This window comes from Stegostoma tigrinum, chromosome 2, assembly GCF_030684315.1.
Source record: "Stegostoma tigrinum isolate sSteTig4 chromosome 2, sSteTig4.hap1, whole genome shotgun sequence".
NCBI classification, from domain to species: Eukaryota; Metazoa; Chordata; class Chondrichthyes; order Orectolobiformes; family Stegostomatidae; genus Stegostoma; species Stegostoma tigrinum.
In genome coordinates, this window is record NC_081355.1 from 24092245 (window position 1) to 24110757 (window position 18513).

At 41.4% G+C, this 18513-nt stretch overlaps 1 protein-coding gene across 11 annotated transcripts in view; it reads right to left on the minus strand.

Moving 5' to 3' along the window:
• Positions 1–5854: 5854 nt before the first annotated feature.
• The window catches only part of LOC125448871 (catenin delta-2-like), a 1175930-nt gene continuing 1163271 nt past the window's right edge, over positions 5855–18513 (minus strand). For all 11 annotated transcript variants that reach the window (XM_059652900.1, XM_059652905.1, XM_059652902.1 and 8 more), the window contains 2 exons: positions 16098–16174; positions 5855–9012 (listed from right to left, as the gene is read on the minus strand). In XM_059652900.1, coding sequence (XP_059508883.1) covers positions 8752–9012; positions 16098–16174 — 338 coding nt within the window. In that variant the 3' untranslated portion in view covers positions 5855–8751. The remainder of the gene's footprint in view (positions 9013–16097; positions 16175–18513) is intronic.

Consider the following 18513-nt stretch of genomic DNA (forward strand, 5'->3'; position numbering starts at 1 on the left):
GTGTGTTCCCACATGTGATGGTAGCGTCCATGTCAATGATCTGACATGTCTTGCAAAGGTTGCCACGGCAGGGTTGTGAGGTGTTGTTGTTGACGTCCTGAAGGCTGGGTAGTTTGCTGCAAACAATGGTCTGTTTAAGGTTCGGCATTTGTTTGAAGGTAAGAAGTAGAGGCGTAGGGAACATCGTGGCAAGGTGCTCATCATCGATAATGTGTTCTGCAAACAACATGGCATAGTTTCTCCACTGCCAGGGAAATACTGGATGAAGAATACCCTGTCGGTCATATCCCAGTGTCTTTTGACATTGGGGGAACACCTCAGTGGTCAAAGGCATTCAGCATCCGATCTTTGGGTAACTGTCCTCCCAAGTAGACTTTGAGATACACAACAACACAAAGTCACTGAGCAGAGGCTAAAAGCCAAGTTCTGTACCCATGAGGATGGCCTCAAACATGATCTTGGGTTCATGTCACACTACTGGTGACCTCAATGCACTATTTTCCCTCTCTGTCTCTCTCTCACACATGAACACTCACTCAGGCCTTCTCTCACACACACACTCTCTCACATACACACACATACACATGCACACTGTTACACACATACAGTCCCTCACTCTATCTCAAGCACACACACACACTCACGCACACACATTCTCTCTTGCTCTCACAAACACTTCTCTTTCTCACACACACAAATGCAAACAAATATAAATCTATGAGGTGAATTATTTCATCCAAGATGTTTGTGTATTTGTAGATTCGTTCTGTTTTGTTTAAAAATATAAATCCAGGCTGACTCCAGGTTAAAACAGACAGATTGTAAACAAGGCTTCACACCTAAAATATATTGTTTAACCTGCGATGTCACCTGTTTTATATATTGATAAAACCTTTAATTATCTCAGAGCAATGACTTGAAAGAAATTTTGGGATTTGCATTGTAATCAATAGAAACCTGTGTCTCCTTTCTAACAGATTAAAGACTCAACAGGAGGCAGTCAATGAGCCATTTTTAGGGTTGTTATCTTTCTGCTTATAAATTCTGTGTTGGTATGCATCCACTTCCGCACTACACGTGAGGAAGGAGCAGTGCTCCAAAAGCTAGTGGTTTCAAATAAACCTGTTGGACTATAACCTGGTGTTGTGTGATTTTTGACCTTGTCTAACCCCCGTCTGACACCAACATCATGGGGACCATTGATACAGATAGGGATGTGGCTTCCATTCCGCTTCCTGAAGTCGATGACCAGCTCCTTCATTCTGCTGATATTGGCGGAGAGATTGGTGTCTTTTCACCATGCCACTAAACTGTCTGTTTCTTTCCTCTACTCTGTCTCATCATTGTTTGTTTGAGATCTGACCCGCTGGTGTCATCAGCAAATTTGTAAATGGATTTAAAGCTGAATTTGGCCACACAGTCGTGTATATAAGGAGTAGAGAGGATGAGTGGCTGTTGAGAATTATTGGTAGAGGAGGTGTCATCACCTATTTTTACTGATTTCGGTCCATGCGTCAGAAAGTCAAGGATCCAATTACAGAATGGGGAACTGAGACCTAAGTCTCTGAGTTTAGAGGTGAGTTTGTTTGAAATAGGGTGTTGAAGGTAGAACAGTAGTTAATAAGCAGGATCCTGACACATGCATCCTTGTTATCCAGATGTTCCATGGATGAGTGTAGGGTCAGGGAGATGGCAGTTGCAGGGATGGAGAGCAGAGTCCTAAGTCTCAGAATTTGGAGATGAAAGTTGGAATTAGGGTGTTGAAAGCAGACCTAAATTCAATAAATAGGAGTATGATGCAGGTATCCTTATCCAGATATTCCATAGGGCCAGGGAGATGGCAGCTGCCATAGACCTATTGGGATGGTAGGCAAATTGTAGTTGATCAAGGCAATCTGGGAGGTAGAATTGGCATGTGTCAATTACATGGTGTTTGCCCTATAACAGCATCAACATGGCACATCTCCAACCCATGCCCAGTACAATTCTGGGCTTCAACGCTGCACTTTGGAGCTTATTAGCATTGGAATATTTCTGTAAGTGTACATAGTGTGCAGGGTCAGAGCCCCACATGGAATGGATGAGGCTACATTTCAGGCTGTTCACTCACTCTGTTAGTGCTCATACACATTGTACCTACTTTGATGCTCATAGTGTCCGTGTCTTGCCTTGCCTTTTAGCATTTTGCCCTCTCAGTCACACCATAATGTTCCACAATACCTGCTATTGCCTGATGTTTAGCGCAGACACAAAGCAGGCAGCTTGTTATGGTCATCAGCAATCATGGGGTTAAGGGGATGCAACATTGTTGTACAGCATCATGCGATGCCAAACTCACTCCTACAGCATGCGCTAGCAGCTAATGCAGAAAATAGGCTGCATGTGTGTATCAATCAAACAGCCATTTCTTAAAGTCTAAGGATAGAGCTACTGCCAGCCCGGAGATCCCCATGCAATAGGTCAAGGGCATCATTCAATCTCAATCAAGACACTTATACGTAGTCAGTTGACCACTTGGGACAGACATGGTCGGGCGGTCTGCTTCAATCCAGTCTGAGGAATGGGCCACAGTTAGTTTCATGTAAACAGTCCAAAGATTCGCAGTAAGTCAGTCTGGGAGCTGCACACAACCAGTTAGGAGTCTGGTCAGTCATCAGTTGGAATTGTCCATTGAAGTCAGTCTTTGGGTGGGCCATGGACTGTCCTGGGGATCAGCTGAATGAGTAAAGGGGGAATGTTGCCTGGGGATAGTGCTATGTTAGGGAATTTGAGAAACCCAATCCTGGGGATTGGAGGCAGCAAACAGGGAACAAGGGTGGTGAAAGAACACAACTTTGTATATAAGTGTGGGAGATGACAGTATGGGGTAGTGACTGCAGGAGGAGTTTTATTGGCAGTCACCACCATTGTGATCCCGCTGCAGATGTTGTGGATTACTGCGGTGAGTATGGCTAAACCAGAGGACTTGGATTCAGAGGGTAATTGATAAAAGCTGCTTATGTAATTCCAGGTGATGTTTCCTTGTGCCCTGCACAAACTGCATTGCCTTCCACATTCAATCAACTCCTAAATGCAAACTGCAAATGAAAAATAGCTGCAAATACACCTAGAGTGCACTGAATCGGTGTGTATTTTCTTTCTCAACATGCAGGCTCCACGCATAAGTGATCGAGTCCCTTCTAGTGGTGATTGCATCAATCAAGCGCTTTTACAGTAGTTTGGCGTCATCTGTAATCATATCATTGTGCAGTTGAAATGTGTGCATTGTCTGATGGTGTGAGGTGTAGATGCTGGTCACAAGCAATCTTCTCCATGCCATTGGTCATTGTAGAATGAAAGCAGTCATCTTTGTGAAGCAGACGTAATTACAGGTGACCTTAAAAGCAGCATTTGCAGGCCTAAAACTCAAAGATACTGCCATAGCTCATAGGCTGCACAGGACACAACTGATTCCTCTCAGTTTCAACTGCACGTATTCTGGAACATGCTCTTACGTACAATATGCTCTTTCTTGGGTGATGTGGGTCTCAGTTGTCATGCAGCACTTATCATCTCCTAATGTCTCTCATTGACATTTCTGATGCTGCAGTCATGAGAATGTGCTCCTGTGTCAAAGGTCAAGGCAAATGCATCCCATTGTCCTCCTTGTCAAATGCTGTGTGTTACTGTATGAAGGAGAACACTAAACTGTCACTAGCGAGTGATGTGGATGCTGAATGTTCACAATATTAAGGATTTAAAAGGCACCTGGATGAGCACATGAATAGGAAGGGTTTAAGAGGGATAAGAGCCAAACGCTGTTAAATGGTACTAGATTAAGTTAGGATATCTGGTTGGCATGGATGAATTTCACCAAAAGGGCTAATTCCAAGCTGTGCAACTCCATGACTCTATCTGTTATGTCTCATATATTCTCCACAAAGGTTTACCACAAGGGCGACAGGTCAATCTAGCCACAGCAAGGGTTATTATCACTGCTGCAATGCAACGAAGGTGCAGAGAAAGGGAGGAACAATTGTGTCTGCAAGCCCAGGGCTAGCAGCAACACTCAGCAGATGCTGAGCAGCCTCCTCACCATAAGGACACAGGTGAAGGTCCACTCAGGAGGTACAGGAGGCCTATAAATCTTTACCTTGATGCCATTTTCTCTGGTTGAGAGAGATGCTAGTGTTGCTGCAGGCAAAGGACATCCCAGAACATTGTCACAGAACAATCCCAGGTGCCAAAGGGAGAGCTGTGACATGGAGGAGTGTTGGGAATCATTGTCTCGTGGCTGCCAAGTTCACAGCTGTGCTAAACTTTAGTGCATCTAGCTCCTTCCAAGAATCCTCTGGGGAGCTGTGTGGGATCCCTCACCCTTTACCCACAAATGTATCCGGGCTGCAACTGAAGCAATTTCTGCTTCACCTCATGAGGTCACTCACTGTTGCAGTTTCTCACAACAGCTTCTCACAGGGGCAGGTGATTGACTGTATAAATGTTGCACTGTGAGAGCCATATCATTGCTCATTTAGGTTCCTCAACAGAAAAATGGTTCAATTCTATCAACATGTAAGTCAACTGTGATTAGCAACAGCACATCCCAGATGTTTACTTCTTGAACCTGGTAGCTGCCTATATCCTTCAGAAGTCTCATGTTCCTGCTGTGTTTCAAGGGCCAGATGCCTTCTAAGCATGGTGATGGAGATGGATGAAGGATTACCTTCTGAGAACATGGCTGCTGATTCCATTACTCAACCCCTGACTGAGGCCATATGGTGTTACAACACAGCATATTCTTTGACCAGGCCATTGTGGAGATGACAATAAGCTGCCTTGAAGGCGGAGTTCCCCTGCATGGATCAGGTGGGAGAGATCTTGGACGAAGTGTACCATGAAATCCCAGCATGCTATGCTCTGCAAAACTGGAGCAGGAAACAAGGAGATGTGATGGAAGCTTAAAAAAAAAGTTGAGAGAGTAAGAGGAGGAGGACATTGAGCAGGAGGGTCATCATCTTCTGCAGGGTACACAGCCGCAAATACAGGCACTGCAAACCAGACAGCACTTAACACCCAGGTCTAGTCAATGAGAATTGGTTGCAGTCATCATTCAATGACTGTAAAATTGCTGGTGCTATAAAGACACTTCTGTTTTGGTACAGAGAGGCAACTTCAGCTTCTGTTTTTCATTTACTCGCTTCTTTAAAGTGAATGTTTTGAAATATTTTTCTAGCCCACACTGAAGAATGACAAGTTGCTAGGCTACCCTGGTCATTAGGGATACCGTTGCTTAAACAACAACAGATGAATGAATGTACAATTTGCATGTGCAATGCAGTGTCTGTCATGCCATTGCTTTGAGCAATGTTGGCTTGTGGCTGCTGTCCCACTATGTTGATGATGAAAGTCAACTCTGGATTGTCAATGTTTGACCTGGTGCATGTTTGGGCTTCAAAGATAGCACTGTCGTCAAAGAACCTGGGATCTACCAGCAGTGATGAGAACATGCTTTTACAGTGAGTGGTAGTATAGGACAAGTGTGTGCCATAGGGACATGAGGCAGATTTGTGATAATGACACAAGAAACCTTGCTAAGACTTGTGGAAAGAAATCCTCCATGAAACTTTAGCAAAAATGACATCACTTATTTTCAGTAAGATTCAGCCCCAATTATTATGGCTGTGTCACTGTAAGATCCAAGATTTAATTACATTGTGGAGACTTCCTGCTTTGAACACAATCAGCAATGTTGGCTCAGATTTAGCTTGAAATTGCACTGTAGCAATTCCAAATTGAAGCTGTAGTTCTTAGCTTCTGAATTTATTTGCATAATCTCATTGAACCAGAGCAATCAAGTAACAAGTTATATCATAACTTATTTTCCTTGCCTTAAAAATATTTATTAATGTATTTTAGAGGGGTAACCTGGTGCAGTTTTTATTAATACAACTGAAAATGGGTAATCACAAAAATAAGCAGTTTTGCAAGATTATCTAGTCTACCAGCTCTGACTCATTTGATTTTAAATCACTGAAAATTACTTGAAAAATCTACTTCCTAGTTTCATGGGTGAACACCAGTCGGTTCCTTAGTAAATTAGTTTTTAAAAACTTAAAAAGAAGCCTCCTTTGAATGATTGAAAATGTATGGGATTTGTGGAAACTTGCAAACGCAAAATAACTTCAGTCTGTAGTGGTCGTTTTTGGGGACAGGGCAACCTTATAACATGATGTTTCTCTAACTAATGATCACAGGAATCTGCACATACTTGACATAATTTGTGCTTCCAATTCCATGATCTGTATTGTTGTTTTGGTCAATCTCAGGCAAACGGTTAGTGCAATCTCCAGGTATGTACGCTGCAAACAACTGTATGATGCAGCAACATTGGACCACCTAATACAAAGTACTGCAATGCCTCTGAGAATAGAACAATTACACATGGTACAATCGGTGAGAATTTTTGAGCCATTATATAGAAGGGAATTACAACAACATTTGGCTGTGTTGCACTACTTAAAGAAACTTTTTTGAACTTTTTAAAAAGTTTTTTTTAATAGCATCATTTATTATCTTCTTTTAAATCACATCACCCAGATTCTTTCCAATTGCGGTTTAAAGGCTACGTAACCCAATATGCTGCTTACCCTTATAGTTTCTTTTTGTTCGTTGTTGACAAAACACACTGTAAAAAGCATTTAACAAATTTAAATCTCATCTATCTACATCTACAAACTGTCAGCAGGACAATTAGCTAGCCATCAATTTCAGAGTATTTTTTTTCCTACAATTAAAATTCATAGTGTCTTTTTTTGTTTGTTTTTTTTTCCCTCTCATTTGGCACCAATGCGTACTGCTGCACTATTGTTCCCAAAAACAAAGTTGCTTTAAAGCGGGCAGTATCCCTTTTATGTTTGCTTATGCAACTTTATAGCCTGCAAAACTCTGTTGAGCTTTCTTTTAAGGCCAATATGTGGTGCCTTATGATGTACAATGTGAGCTTCGCAAGAAAGGTTTCACTTTGCATGGGGCAATGTTTATGTACAATAATTGCATGTCCATGAGTCCGTCCATGAACTCAAATGTGTTGAAAAGGGACGGAAACTCTTCGCAATAAAACCTCGGAGCTCTGTGATTGGGGCCCACACTACAAGACTCTCTGTAAAGCCTTTGGGACGGTGTAGGGTGGTGCGATCACAGTCATCAAACACGCTTGTTGTGAAAACTGCAAGATTTTGTCCACCACTGGATGTTTAAAACACCCACCCCTCCCTCCATTGCCAAATTAAATAGTAGGTAAAATGTGAAAGTCAATACAGAGTACTAGTTGGCTGTGTTTCTCAATGTCAGTGAGAGGAATATTGGGCAGGCTCTTATAAGGAGTAATTTGGATTGGTGTAAAAGACAATGGAAAGTAATGTCGGACAAGTGAGAGACAAGCAAACTCTTCACCTGATCCCATGGGATTCCTGCCTGGCAAGCTGGGGTAAAATTGACATCATTTCTGCTTCCCCCCCACCACCCCACCCAGTACTTTCTCCTCTGAAAGTTCAATGTGCTTCAAGCCAGAAAAGGGATACTGCAGATTAATATGAACAGACTTTATGGCACATCGGAACCATTGTTGATTTTGTATGAAGAGAAAGAAACATGGAAAAAAAAGACATTTTTTCTTTTTTTCCCCTTGCTTTTTTTTACAAACATGGATGACAAACTTCATTATTTACTGTTAACACTGTATCATAAACAAAACCGGTAGAAATGAAAAATCTTCTTCAAATATCTACATCTAAAATTTTAGGCAGTGAGAGAGAAAGAGAGAGAGTGTCTCATCAGTTGAGCGTGTGGAATGATGTTCATAATATCAGCGAATGATGGAGTTTTCTGTTAGTGACCACACAAACAAATCCACATACCAGAACAAACAATACTGCTAAATACTTCCTTCAGTAATTACTTCATAAAAAAAACTCAAATTCACACATCTGGTCAAATTTGCTTAGCACATCTTTTTTTGTCTGTAATTAAAACAGTATTAAGAACAAGAGACGGAAGGAGTACTTTGGCATTGCTGTAATGGACACAATGCTCTCATTGATCGGTAATGTACATCCAATACTTCACAACAAAGCATAAAGAACCCAAGAAGGCAGCGAGAGAAATGGTCTTGCTGTACAGAAGATAACCCGACTGCAAACTACAAGCTGTGACACACAATCAGTTGAGAATGTTTGTTTGTTTCCAAGAGGTGACAGACTGTCCCAGTAACAATTGTAAACACATTCAGGTTCTTGTGCTTGACCTTTGACCTGGCCTTTCCAACTTCTCTCCAATCACTTCCAACCACTTTCTATTGCCAACTTTCATTCCTCCCCACAATGCTATTTTCTTTGCACACTTTTGACACTCTTTCACCCCTCTACCCCCAAACTCAGTACTGTCCTGCTTCGCTGGAAGCAAAACAGAAGCTTTGAATCCTTCCCCAACTCTTCATCACCCCCATTTACCCCCCCCTCCACCCTCTGTAAATAAATTTGCCATTTCTTTTGTATGAGCTGAATGTCACTTGCATTTCTCTCCATACTTATCCAACCGACCGCCATCTGCTATGATTCACTCGATGACTGTCCTACGGAACAGACCACTGATAGACTAAGACTTGCTGAAAAATGTCTTGTGGTATTCATGCACATGCACAGTTCCCAGGGTCTTGTATTATTATTCTTTTCTTGTGTATCTGCCTCCTCTGCTCAGACCCAAGGGGCCAACCGTTTAGACCCAGGAGTCGGGTGAGGCTGGGTAATGGCTCGTCTCATAGTTTAACTCACTATAGGGACGGGCAGCGGAGTAGAAATCTACATAATTGCCTGTTGACTTCAGGCCGAGATGCATGTTGTATTCACTGGCTGCTGGGCGACTGTGCACTTGATCTTCAAAGAAAGAGTCATCGTAATTTCCTGTTGAATTCTGATAGGGCTGATAGGTGTCATAGTCTTTCCTACTGGGTTCCTGTGCCACTGGTTGTGATGATACCTACAGAGAAGAAGAAATAGGCATTAATGCTTATTTTCCTTTAACAATGGTAACCCGTACTATCAACCTTGGCCCCAAAATAAGCTTCTGAACACTTGCCATTAAGGGACCACACACTATTTCCATTTCACATCTGACTCAGCTCCTGAGACAGATGATGTCCTGCTAAAACTCTCATCTGCACCTTGGTTAAACCTCTGGATTTGATTACACACGTTGCTGGCCTTCCAACTTTCACCTTAGGGAGCCATGTCTAAACAGCAGGCCCTTTACCCCTACCCTAGCCCAACGTTCCATAAGCCCCAATCCCCCGCCAACTCCTTCGCCAGGAGGACTGGAAAATTCAGTCCACTGGCTTCGGTTTTCCCAGTATTTAGTGGGAGGAAATATCTGCGCATTCTGTATGGGCCAAGAGAAGCAACAACTGTTTGGAATATCAGCTAATGCAGGGGCCAGAAAGGCAAGCTCATGGTCAACAATTTTAGTGGGCAGGACGTGGACAGGATGAAGTTGGGCAGCACATCAGAGGAAAACCATGAGAAACAGGTGAGATGGGCCCCAGGACAGTGGGAACCTGGGAAAAAGCTTGGCTCCATACACTAGAAAATGGAAGATAAATGAAAGAGGCATTGAATAGATGATCTTAATCTGAGTGACTAAAGAATCCTCATATTTGTGTTTAGAGGTGAGACTGAACGAATGAGTGGATAGAGGGGTTTATAAAAAAGATTGCAATGGAAACAAAAAACACTTGGGAGTTATTCTGGGATGATGCTGGAGTAGTTAGGAGTTGTTGTAGTGGACAGCAAGACCTAGAAATGATGTGTCACATTATGTCTTCCAGTCAGGTCCACTAAGGAAGGGGTGAATGAACTGCCTGTCATATACATTCAAACCTGTGTCCCTTAGTAAATGAAGGTATATGAGAACCTTACCAGGCAAATTGGTCAAGGTGACAGTGATCGATTGATTTCAATAGGAGCTAGGCCATCAAAAGTGAAAGTCGAAATGTGGTTCAGATGATTGGTAGCTACAGAAATGCCATGTTGTGTGGAGGGTCAAAGGCTAGCTAGTTGCAAGTTTAAAGGCACTATAAATTAGGAGTCAGTTTTTTTTTCTCGGGTTGGACAAAGAAAGAAGTAAGTTCAAGGGGGGAGAAGGGAGATGTGGGTGGAGAATAAGATGAGGAAGTGATGAGAAGTAATCCTACCAGCATCGATATGATGAAAGTTTTGAAGCCATGTGGAGCAAGGGATCTGAGAGTAGATTATAATGAAGGAATGAACTCAGGAGAGACAGAAAGTGAGTTGATATGCAAGTTGAAATATAAAATATAATGGATAAACTATAACTTGGTGCAGAAACTGAGGGAGAAAAAGCATTGAAAATATCTAAGACAGAAAATTTTATTGTATTTGTGTGTATGTAGAAAATCAGAATTTTACATGTGATGTGTAAGATTATCACCAGCATGATCTGAGCATGTAAAAATGCTGGCCCAGTCAGTAATACCCACATCCCATAAACAAATAAATAAAACTCAATGAAAGTTTATGAACTATTTACAATATATGCAGATATGTGGTAGATCCGGACTTCAATGGGACTTTCTTCACAAAGACCTTGTGTGTTCTGACATCAGTGAGGATGCATTACCATTCAGGTATTAGCGTATAATACACCTCTTCAAAAGTTCCTTTTGTCCATGAAGTGTTTGCATCATAAACAGTTTACATTATCCTACATTCACCCCCTCAAACGTTACGGAGACCATCCCTGAATCATGAGGATAGTGACTGCAGTAGTTTTGACCAATTAGTCTGACAGTGGCCTCATTCTCTTTTGGAGGACACCTAGGATTGGCGCCTTCCTGGACAGAGACATGTGAATCATCCAGAATGTTAGTCAGGCCATCTTCTTAGTTATTTGTATGTTTGGCCCGGTGCTGTACACACCTTCAGTTGATGCAAGTATGTACAGATCTGTCTCTCCTTCGTTGAAGATAGCTCCATCAGGAATGCCATGTGCGGAAAAGGATTTCTTGAGCATTGCAATAACCAATAAGGTGGAACTGTGCAAAAATTTGATCACGATCTACAGGGAGTAATAACTCATGCTGTTCAAAAGACTTTACACTTGAAAATAAAAAAGATCCGTCCCACAAATGATATGCAAAAAACAGTAGGCCTTCAGAAGTTCCTTAGGGTCTAACCTTTAATTGGTACAGTGAAACAATTGGAAAACATGTCTTTAATGGCTGTAGAAACCCTCAAGTCACCAAACCGTCCAGCTCAACAATGAGCATTCCTAAGCTTGAATAATATACAGGTTTCTGTATTTTAGCTGCCATATCATTGAAGTGGAACAGTCAATTAGCCTTTCACTTCTAGTAGAAAGCCCCCTGGACCATGCAGTTACATAGTTGATAGCGAGAGAAAAATCAGTCTTTAGCAACAAACTCCCCCTGAGGTTTTACAACCTTGTCCAAGAAAGCCACTTCATGTTCATCTGCACACTCTGGGCTGACACTTGGTTGTGCCCAGCTATAAACACTGTTGAGAGACTACAATTTGGGTTCTGGAAATGAGGACTCTTCCCAATAGACCAACAGATCAGTCTGGAGGTTGAAGTCGCACAGTTATTCAAAAGACTGTTTCAGAATACAATTTGTAAGACCATGCACTGACCATCCCATAACACAGAAGTCTCCGGTTCTTGATTGGTAAGGGGATCAAGGGTAACTGTGTGAAGGCAGGAGAATAGGATTGAGACAAATGGTAGTCATGATCGAATGGTGGACAAGATTCGATGGGCTGAGTGGCCTAATTCTCCTCCAACCTATCTTGTTGTATACACTGGGCATTAGCTTTTAGGGCTGTTTGAAGTTCCTCTAGTTTCTGGGAAGTTGTCAGTAGGAATTTGGTAATCAACAAGCATAGAATTCCATGTTTCAATAAATGTGTGTAGATGAGTGCAGCGTTCCATGGGAATGCAGGTGAATACCTCTGCGATAGTTGACTGATGTGTCTCACAAAAGCATCAAACTTCATCAGCCAAAGTGAAGACGTTGATTTCGATATAGCACTTTGCCACTTCTGCACCATTGAGCAGGGAGATCAATGCCTTACGGCCTGTAAGAATAGTAAATCTGAGATCCAGAGTGTCAGCAGAACATTTCTCACAGGCTCAGATAACAGCTACAGCCTCTTCTTCAATTACAGCATAATGTTGCTCTATATCTGTCAGTGCCTTGGAGGCATAGTTTATCAGTCCTTGAGAACTGTCCAAATGAATTGAGAATGATGTGGTCCCTTGACCAATGGATAATACATCAGCTATGAATATGGTGGGTAGGTCTATCTCATAGTGGGGAAGGGTTTCTGTTGAAGTGAGCAGTCACTTGATTCTGTTGATTGCTCTGTTTGGCGTTCATCTCAGTACCAGGAATGGTCCAGTTTAAGGAATTGTTGTAGTGGTCTGTTAAGGTGAGCTAAATTAGGCAGGATCGTTCCAACTGTTTCACTATGCCCATGAAATGCTGAAGTTTTGTAAAATTTAGGGGTGGTGGGAAGTCCTTGAAGGCTTTAGGTTTCTGCAGGTCAACCTTGTCATCAGAGGCCATGGCCTAGGTGGTTGTTACTGAGTTTAGAGAACTTGCATCTGTGGTTAATTGTAAGGCATATAACTTGCAAGTATCACAATACTGCTCTGATTGCGGAGTCACACTCGAGGATTTTGTTCATGTGATAGATGACTCCCCTTTGAGTGCTTCTAAAATGCTGGTCACGGTACACTGAAAAATCTCAGATTCTGAGGCAATTCAAAATATTAGTCAACTGAAGCACGAATACCCAACGGGCATGACACACACCATCAGTAATTTGGATTGCTCATCTAACAGTGGCTGTCAGAAGCCAATGTTTGCATCCAGTTTAGTCATAAAACAAGCTATTTGTTCGCCTCGCAAAGCTGTCATCCACAGATGCCAAGGGCTAGGTTTTACTTTCTACAGCCTTCTTTAATTGATTGCATAAGATTTCACAGAGATGTGCCGTTGAATGGTTTATGTCATGAGCAATATAACCTTTTGTACCATGAATTCAATTTCTTGCCTCATCCTTTTCCAAGAGTGGGTATGGAACTTTACCTGGAGTGAATAATTGTACTGGTTTGACATTGGGCTTTTACATCTTATGAGGAACAATTTGCAGTTTTCTCAGCCTCAAGAATAGTTTTGGAAATTCACACTTGACTTCCTCAGGACTGTTTTGATTGTGGACTTCCTGTATCTTGCGGATAAGTTACAATTCCAAGCAAACTATCCACCTCAATAATGAGCATTCCTGATCTTGAATAATGGAGAGTGTTTCTGTAATTTATCTTCCATTATGTTGAAGTGCAGCAGTCAATTGCCCTTTCACTTTTAGTTGAAAGCCTCCTGGACCATGAAGTTGTGTGGTCGATGGCTGGAGAAATCATTCTTTAGCAAGGAAATCCTCTTGAGAGTTTACACGCTTGTCCAAGAAAGGCACTTCATGTTCATCTGCACATTTTATTTCTTGGAATCAGACTTTAAAAGAAATGATAGGATGTGGGTGTCACAATCCAGTGTTTGTTGCATATCCCTAATTGCCCTTGTTGTATGTGGCAGGCTAGGCCATTTCAGAGCGCAACTGAAAGTCAGCCACATCACTTTGGAGGTGGACTCACACGTAAGCCAACTAATTAAGTACAGCAGACTTCCTTCCCTGAAAGACATCAGCGAACCTGATGGGTTTTTTACAATAATCAATGACAATTTCATCAGCAGACTTACTGAGACCGGTTCTATATCCCCCCTTTTCTTTGATGAATTGATTTTCTAAAATTAATTAAGTTCCACCAGCTGCTACATCCTGAGATTATCAGCCAGCACCTCAGGATCACGCGCCCTGTGATTGTTCCAAAAGATGTCCCTTTAAATCTCTAAACTGGAATTGGAGGAGTTCTACTGCAACAATCAACTTTAAGGATGTCCGTTCCTCTTGCAGGAGTGGCAATCTGCGTTAATGACTGAGCAAGCTCAGAATCAATTCGTCTCTTTTCTGCCACAATATAGACTTGAAGCAATAGCGGTAACTGCATTCTCTGCTCTTCCTGCTCAGTTTTCTTGCAGGCACTGTGGAGGCCCTCCTGTCTCCATTTTTGCTGGCATCCAGCAGCATTGCAGATTCCTGGGGTGCCTTTGTTGAAAACTACCTAGTGTTGGAAGTTTTCCTTTGAAAGCTGAAGTAGCAATCAAAAGCTTTAAAGTCCTCACAATACTTAACAGTTTCTTAAAATGTCATTAGCAGAGCTGTGGACTGTAAATGGGAGCACAACAGATTCCTTCGAGGTTTCTAAGCAGGTTGCAAAATGGTCCTACATGGATGGAATTAGCAATAGCCATTTTCCCCAGTGTGCGGTGTAGTTGAGGCATCCCAAAAGGTCTACAGGCTTGGACAAAGCTAAGGTTTTAACGATCATTCTGTGCACTTTCAGTCAATAAACATTGGGCTTTGTTATTAGTGAATTCATGCTCTGCTAAGTTGGCTGGCCTCCTTTGTAAATGCCTGGTAGACAAACAGGAGCCTGGAAGAATGCAGCAGACCAAGCAGCATCTGGAGGAAAGAGGAGTCAACATTTCGGGTGTTACCCTTCTCCAGGACTGAACAGCCACCTGTTTGTCTACATTGGATTCCAGCATCTGCAGTTTTTTTTTGTCTCTAACTTTGTAAAAGCCTTTCAGACTGTACCCTGCCACTCTTACCATGTATTAACATCGCAAACAGGTTTGTGACGTTTCAGACAGATGAGGACTGGATACCATACTGTTAAAAGCTAATGAACATTTATTCAGTATTTATATTCTATGCAGAGGCATGAGGGAGCTGGACTTCACAACCAGGAGGCACAGTCAGTAACTTTGCGGATGACCCCAAACTCGGTGGTAGAGCCTTCGTTGAGGTCCTAGATCCATGACAGCTGAAGGAAAGGCAAGTAAATGGAGCTGAGGTGTGTGTGAATCATAATTTTACTGAATACCAGAATACGGTTGAGCAGCTGAATAGCTTACTTCTGTTCTTATCAGCTGTTGCCAGATGGATCAGAATTGTAGTTACTGTGCTTTCCCAATTAGGAAGTATATGGACTCTAGCTTTTCAGTTTCCTCAGGATGCACTGAGGTTTGTGCTCAGGGTCTAAGCAGGCAGAATAGCACAAATTATACAGATAAATGATTCATTCTTTCTGGTGAAGGAAAACAAAACTGGTTTTAGTAATGCAACACATCTAGCAGGAGTCAGGTTCAATTTGATTTGTAGATTGAATAATGTCATATGGCTATTCCTGTTCTGCTTGTTGGCTAATGTGAATTCACACAAACACACACACACACACACACACACACACACACACACACAGAACCACCTTTTCTTCTCTGTGCTGTGCCCCTACTATTCAAGATAAGTGGGTGCTGAAAGAAGAAACCCTGCCCCCCACTATCTTATTTTTAAGATTGTACTGTTTCTCTGCTACCATAAGGTATAAACTTTTGAGATATATTTCGTAACTCAATAATATTGGTCATTTTCTCAGGCCAGGGATGGTGCATAATCCCTACCCTAAGGTCAGACAAACTTTCCCATTGTACAGGCAGAGTTAACTTCCTGGAATTTTGCACCACCCAGCCCCCACCTTGATGCCTGCATTTGGAAACAGATAAGTGAAATCTGCCCTTTTTTAAATGAGGCCAAGTTACTATTCTATTTAAAAAAAAATGCCCAGTAGCATTTTCTTTGCCTACTGGTTTGTAAATGTCACGGAAATTACATTGAAACACTTGCATGTGATATCACTGTAGCAGAAAGGTTAATAGGGTTCACTTTCTCTCCAAACAATGCAAGAGGAAAAAGGAGTCAAACTTCACTTGAGTGCTAAGTGATGAAGCGATACTAGGACATAGAAAAGGAGCTGTGGTTTACAGACAGAATGAAATATCTTATCATGGTGACAGCTGCTGTAGGTCAAACATATCGATCAGACGTTCTATAAAGTTTGTAACAAACCTGGTTGTGCTTGGAACCTTCGACGGGTGTAGCATAGGAATTCCTGAAGCCTGATCCGGCTACTACAGAAATCTGGGCTGTATTAATAAAGAAAGAGTCATAATTAAAACACTTAAAATTAATATTGTACGATAGAGTGAGTATTGACTAAATCTTCTCAGATCCACAAATGCAATTCATCACTTAATATAACGAAATCATTAGTTTTCCCCGAAGCTTTGTTACTCTAGTAATCTTTGGATCCCTTCAACATTGATCAACTTTAGTATTAACTATCAATAGAACCAGGCCCTTTGACTTAATTTGCCACAAAAATTCCTCATTCTGGGAATCACAGCACTGACAATTTGCCAACCAGTGTCTCATTGATATGTATTAGCTTCATATATGATCATAGCTAATCGCATTGAAACCAAGGGTTTCAATAGTGTTCTCCAAAACACAATGCTGTGGCTTTATGATGTGTATTTTGTCTGGGTTTCTTTAAGAGAGATTAAACAAGAGGTGATAAGCAATCTGTGGTAACACAAGGCCTTGGATTGTTTTTTGAATTTGGAACAATAGAAGCGGCTTGGATGGGTGTGGCCAGCACTCTCAGACCAGGATATCTCATTGTTTTGGTATCGTTTTTAGGTTTAACTTTAAGCAGTCGCTGTTGGAGTCTCAACAGTTTTGGAAGCTGAAGTAAATATCTCCTGGCTCCTACTCTCTCAGTTTTTGCTCAATACTTTTTCTCACTCTCTGCTGCTGGATTGCATATGAAAAATGTGATTTCTGAAACTGTCTTTCCACCAAAGAATGTGTTTTATAGGATGTTACTATATTGGAACAGTTATTAATAAAAATTACTCTGTCTATTATTCGGTTAAGTTTTCCAATTGAGTTAAGTTCTTCTTTTGTTGTATTTTAGCTACAGTGTTTGAATAAATTGTGTTTTGCTTAACGTCGAGTAGTTCGACCAATCAAACTGCATCTGGTCCATAGAATTTTACATTTGCCAGTAAAATAAGAAAAAGTTAAGGTGTAGGATACCTTCTTAAAATATCTTGAGGGGGTCAGGTCTTTCCACAGTACGCCATTTCTAAAAATGCTCTTTCACAGGAAGTGGGCATCGCTGCTAGGCCAACATTTGTTGCCTATTCTTGACTCCCTTTCAGTAGGTCTGGTGAATCTTGACAGCATTCATTTTTTGAATGCAACAGAGGATATAAGAACAAATTTCATTCGAGAATTACAGAAATGTTACCATGCAGAAAGAGGCCATTAGACTATGTCTGCATTGGCTTTCTGAATGAGCATTATGACTGACTGTCATTCTCCAGCTTTGTCCTTGTAACCCTGCACATTCTTTCTATTCATATAATCAATGTGAATGCTGCTCTCCACTCTGCATCTGCTTGTTTGAAGAATTGAATACTCTTCGATTGCACTTTATTGCTGGAAAGAGTTTCAAGATCCCCTGAGATTCTTCCTTTAACGGTGCATGATGCTATAAATCTCCTCCCTACATAGGGAAACATACCTGAGTGACCAGAAACAAAAACAGAAGTTGTTGGAAAAGCTCAACAGGTCTGGCAGAATATGTGAAGAGAAATCGGAGTTAATGTTTCGGGTCCGGTGACCCTTCCTCAGACTCATTCTGAGGAAGCGTCACTGGATCTGAAATGTCTCTGATTTCTCTTCACAGATGCTGCCAGAGCTGCTGAGCTTTTCCAACAACTTCTGTTTTTGTTTCTGATTCATAGCATCTGCAGTCGTTTCAGTTTTTATACCTGAGCTATGTTTGGCAGTTTGCCGTCGTTGCTAATGATTTAGGAACCAAAGAATTACTTGAACATCAAAGCTGAATTTGGCCACTCAGGTGCTACTATTGCACTTGGAAGCACCACCTGTACGAAACTCAATCAAAAACTAGATGGATGTGGACGTTAAAATAACAGCCACAAAGATTGATCACTTTTGAAGTGCAGTCACTGTTGTCGAGTAGGAAAGATGTGAAATATATCAATAATGTCGTAAATAAGCAGATAATCCATTTTAGATAAATGTTGGGAGAAATCAGTATGAACTTCATGCTCTTTGAACCTTACCCATTGAGGGAAAAAGAAATCAAATTTTTAAAAAATAGGCTGAGTATGGGATGTTCATTGTATACAGATAGAGGGAGATAAAAGCAGAAATCTTAACATCGAACTCAAATGTCGTTGAGTTCTTCCCTGGATGCAAAACAATGTGGCAAAAATATTGTCACGTTTGCTGATGTCACTGCTCTCTATAGCAATGCTCACCATACAATCTTAGTTAAAATTGTGTGGATACAGGAGCTGATTGGATTTGAACTTTATGTATGAATTGCTTCAGGAATGTCAGGGATGAGTGGCAAACAGAATCTTATAATCATATATTGCATTTAAGT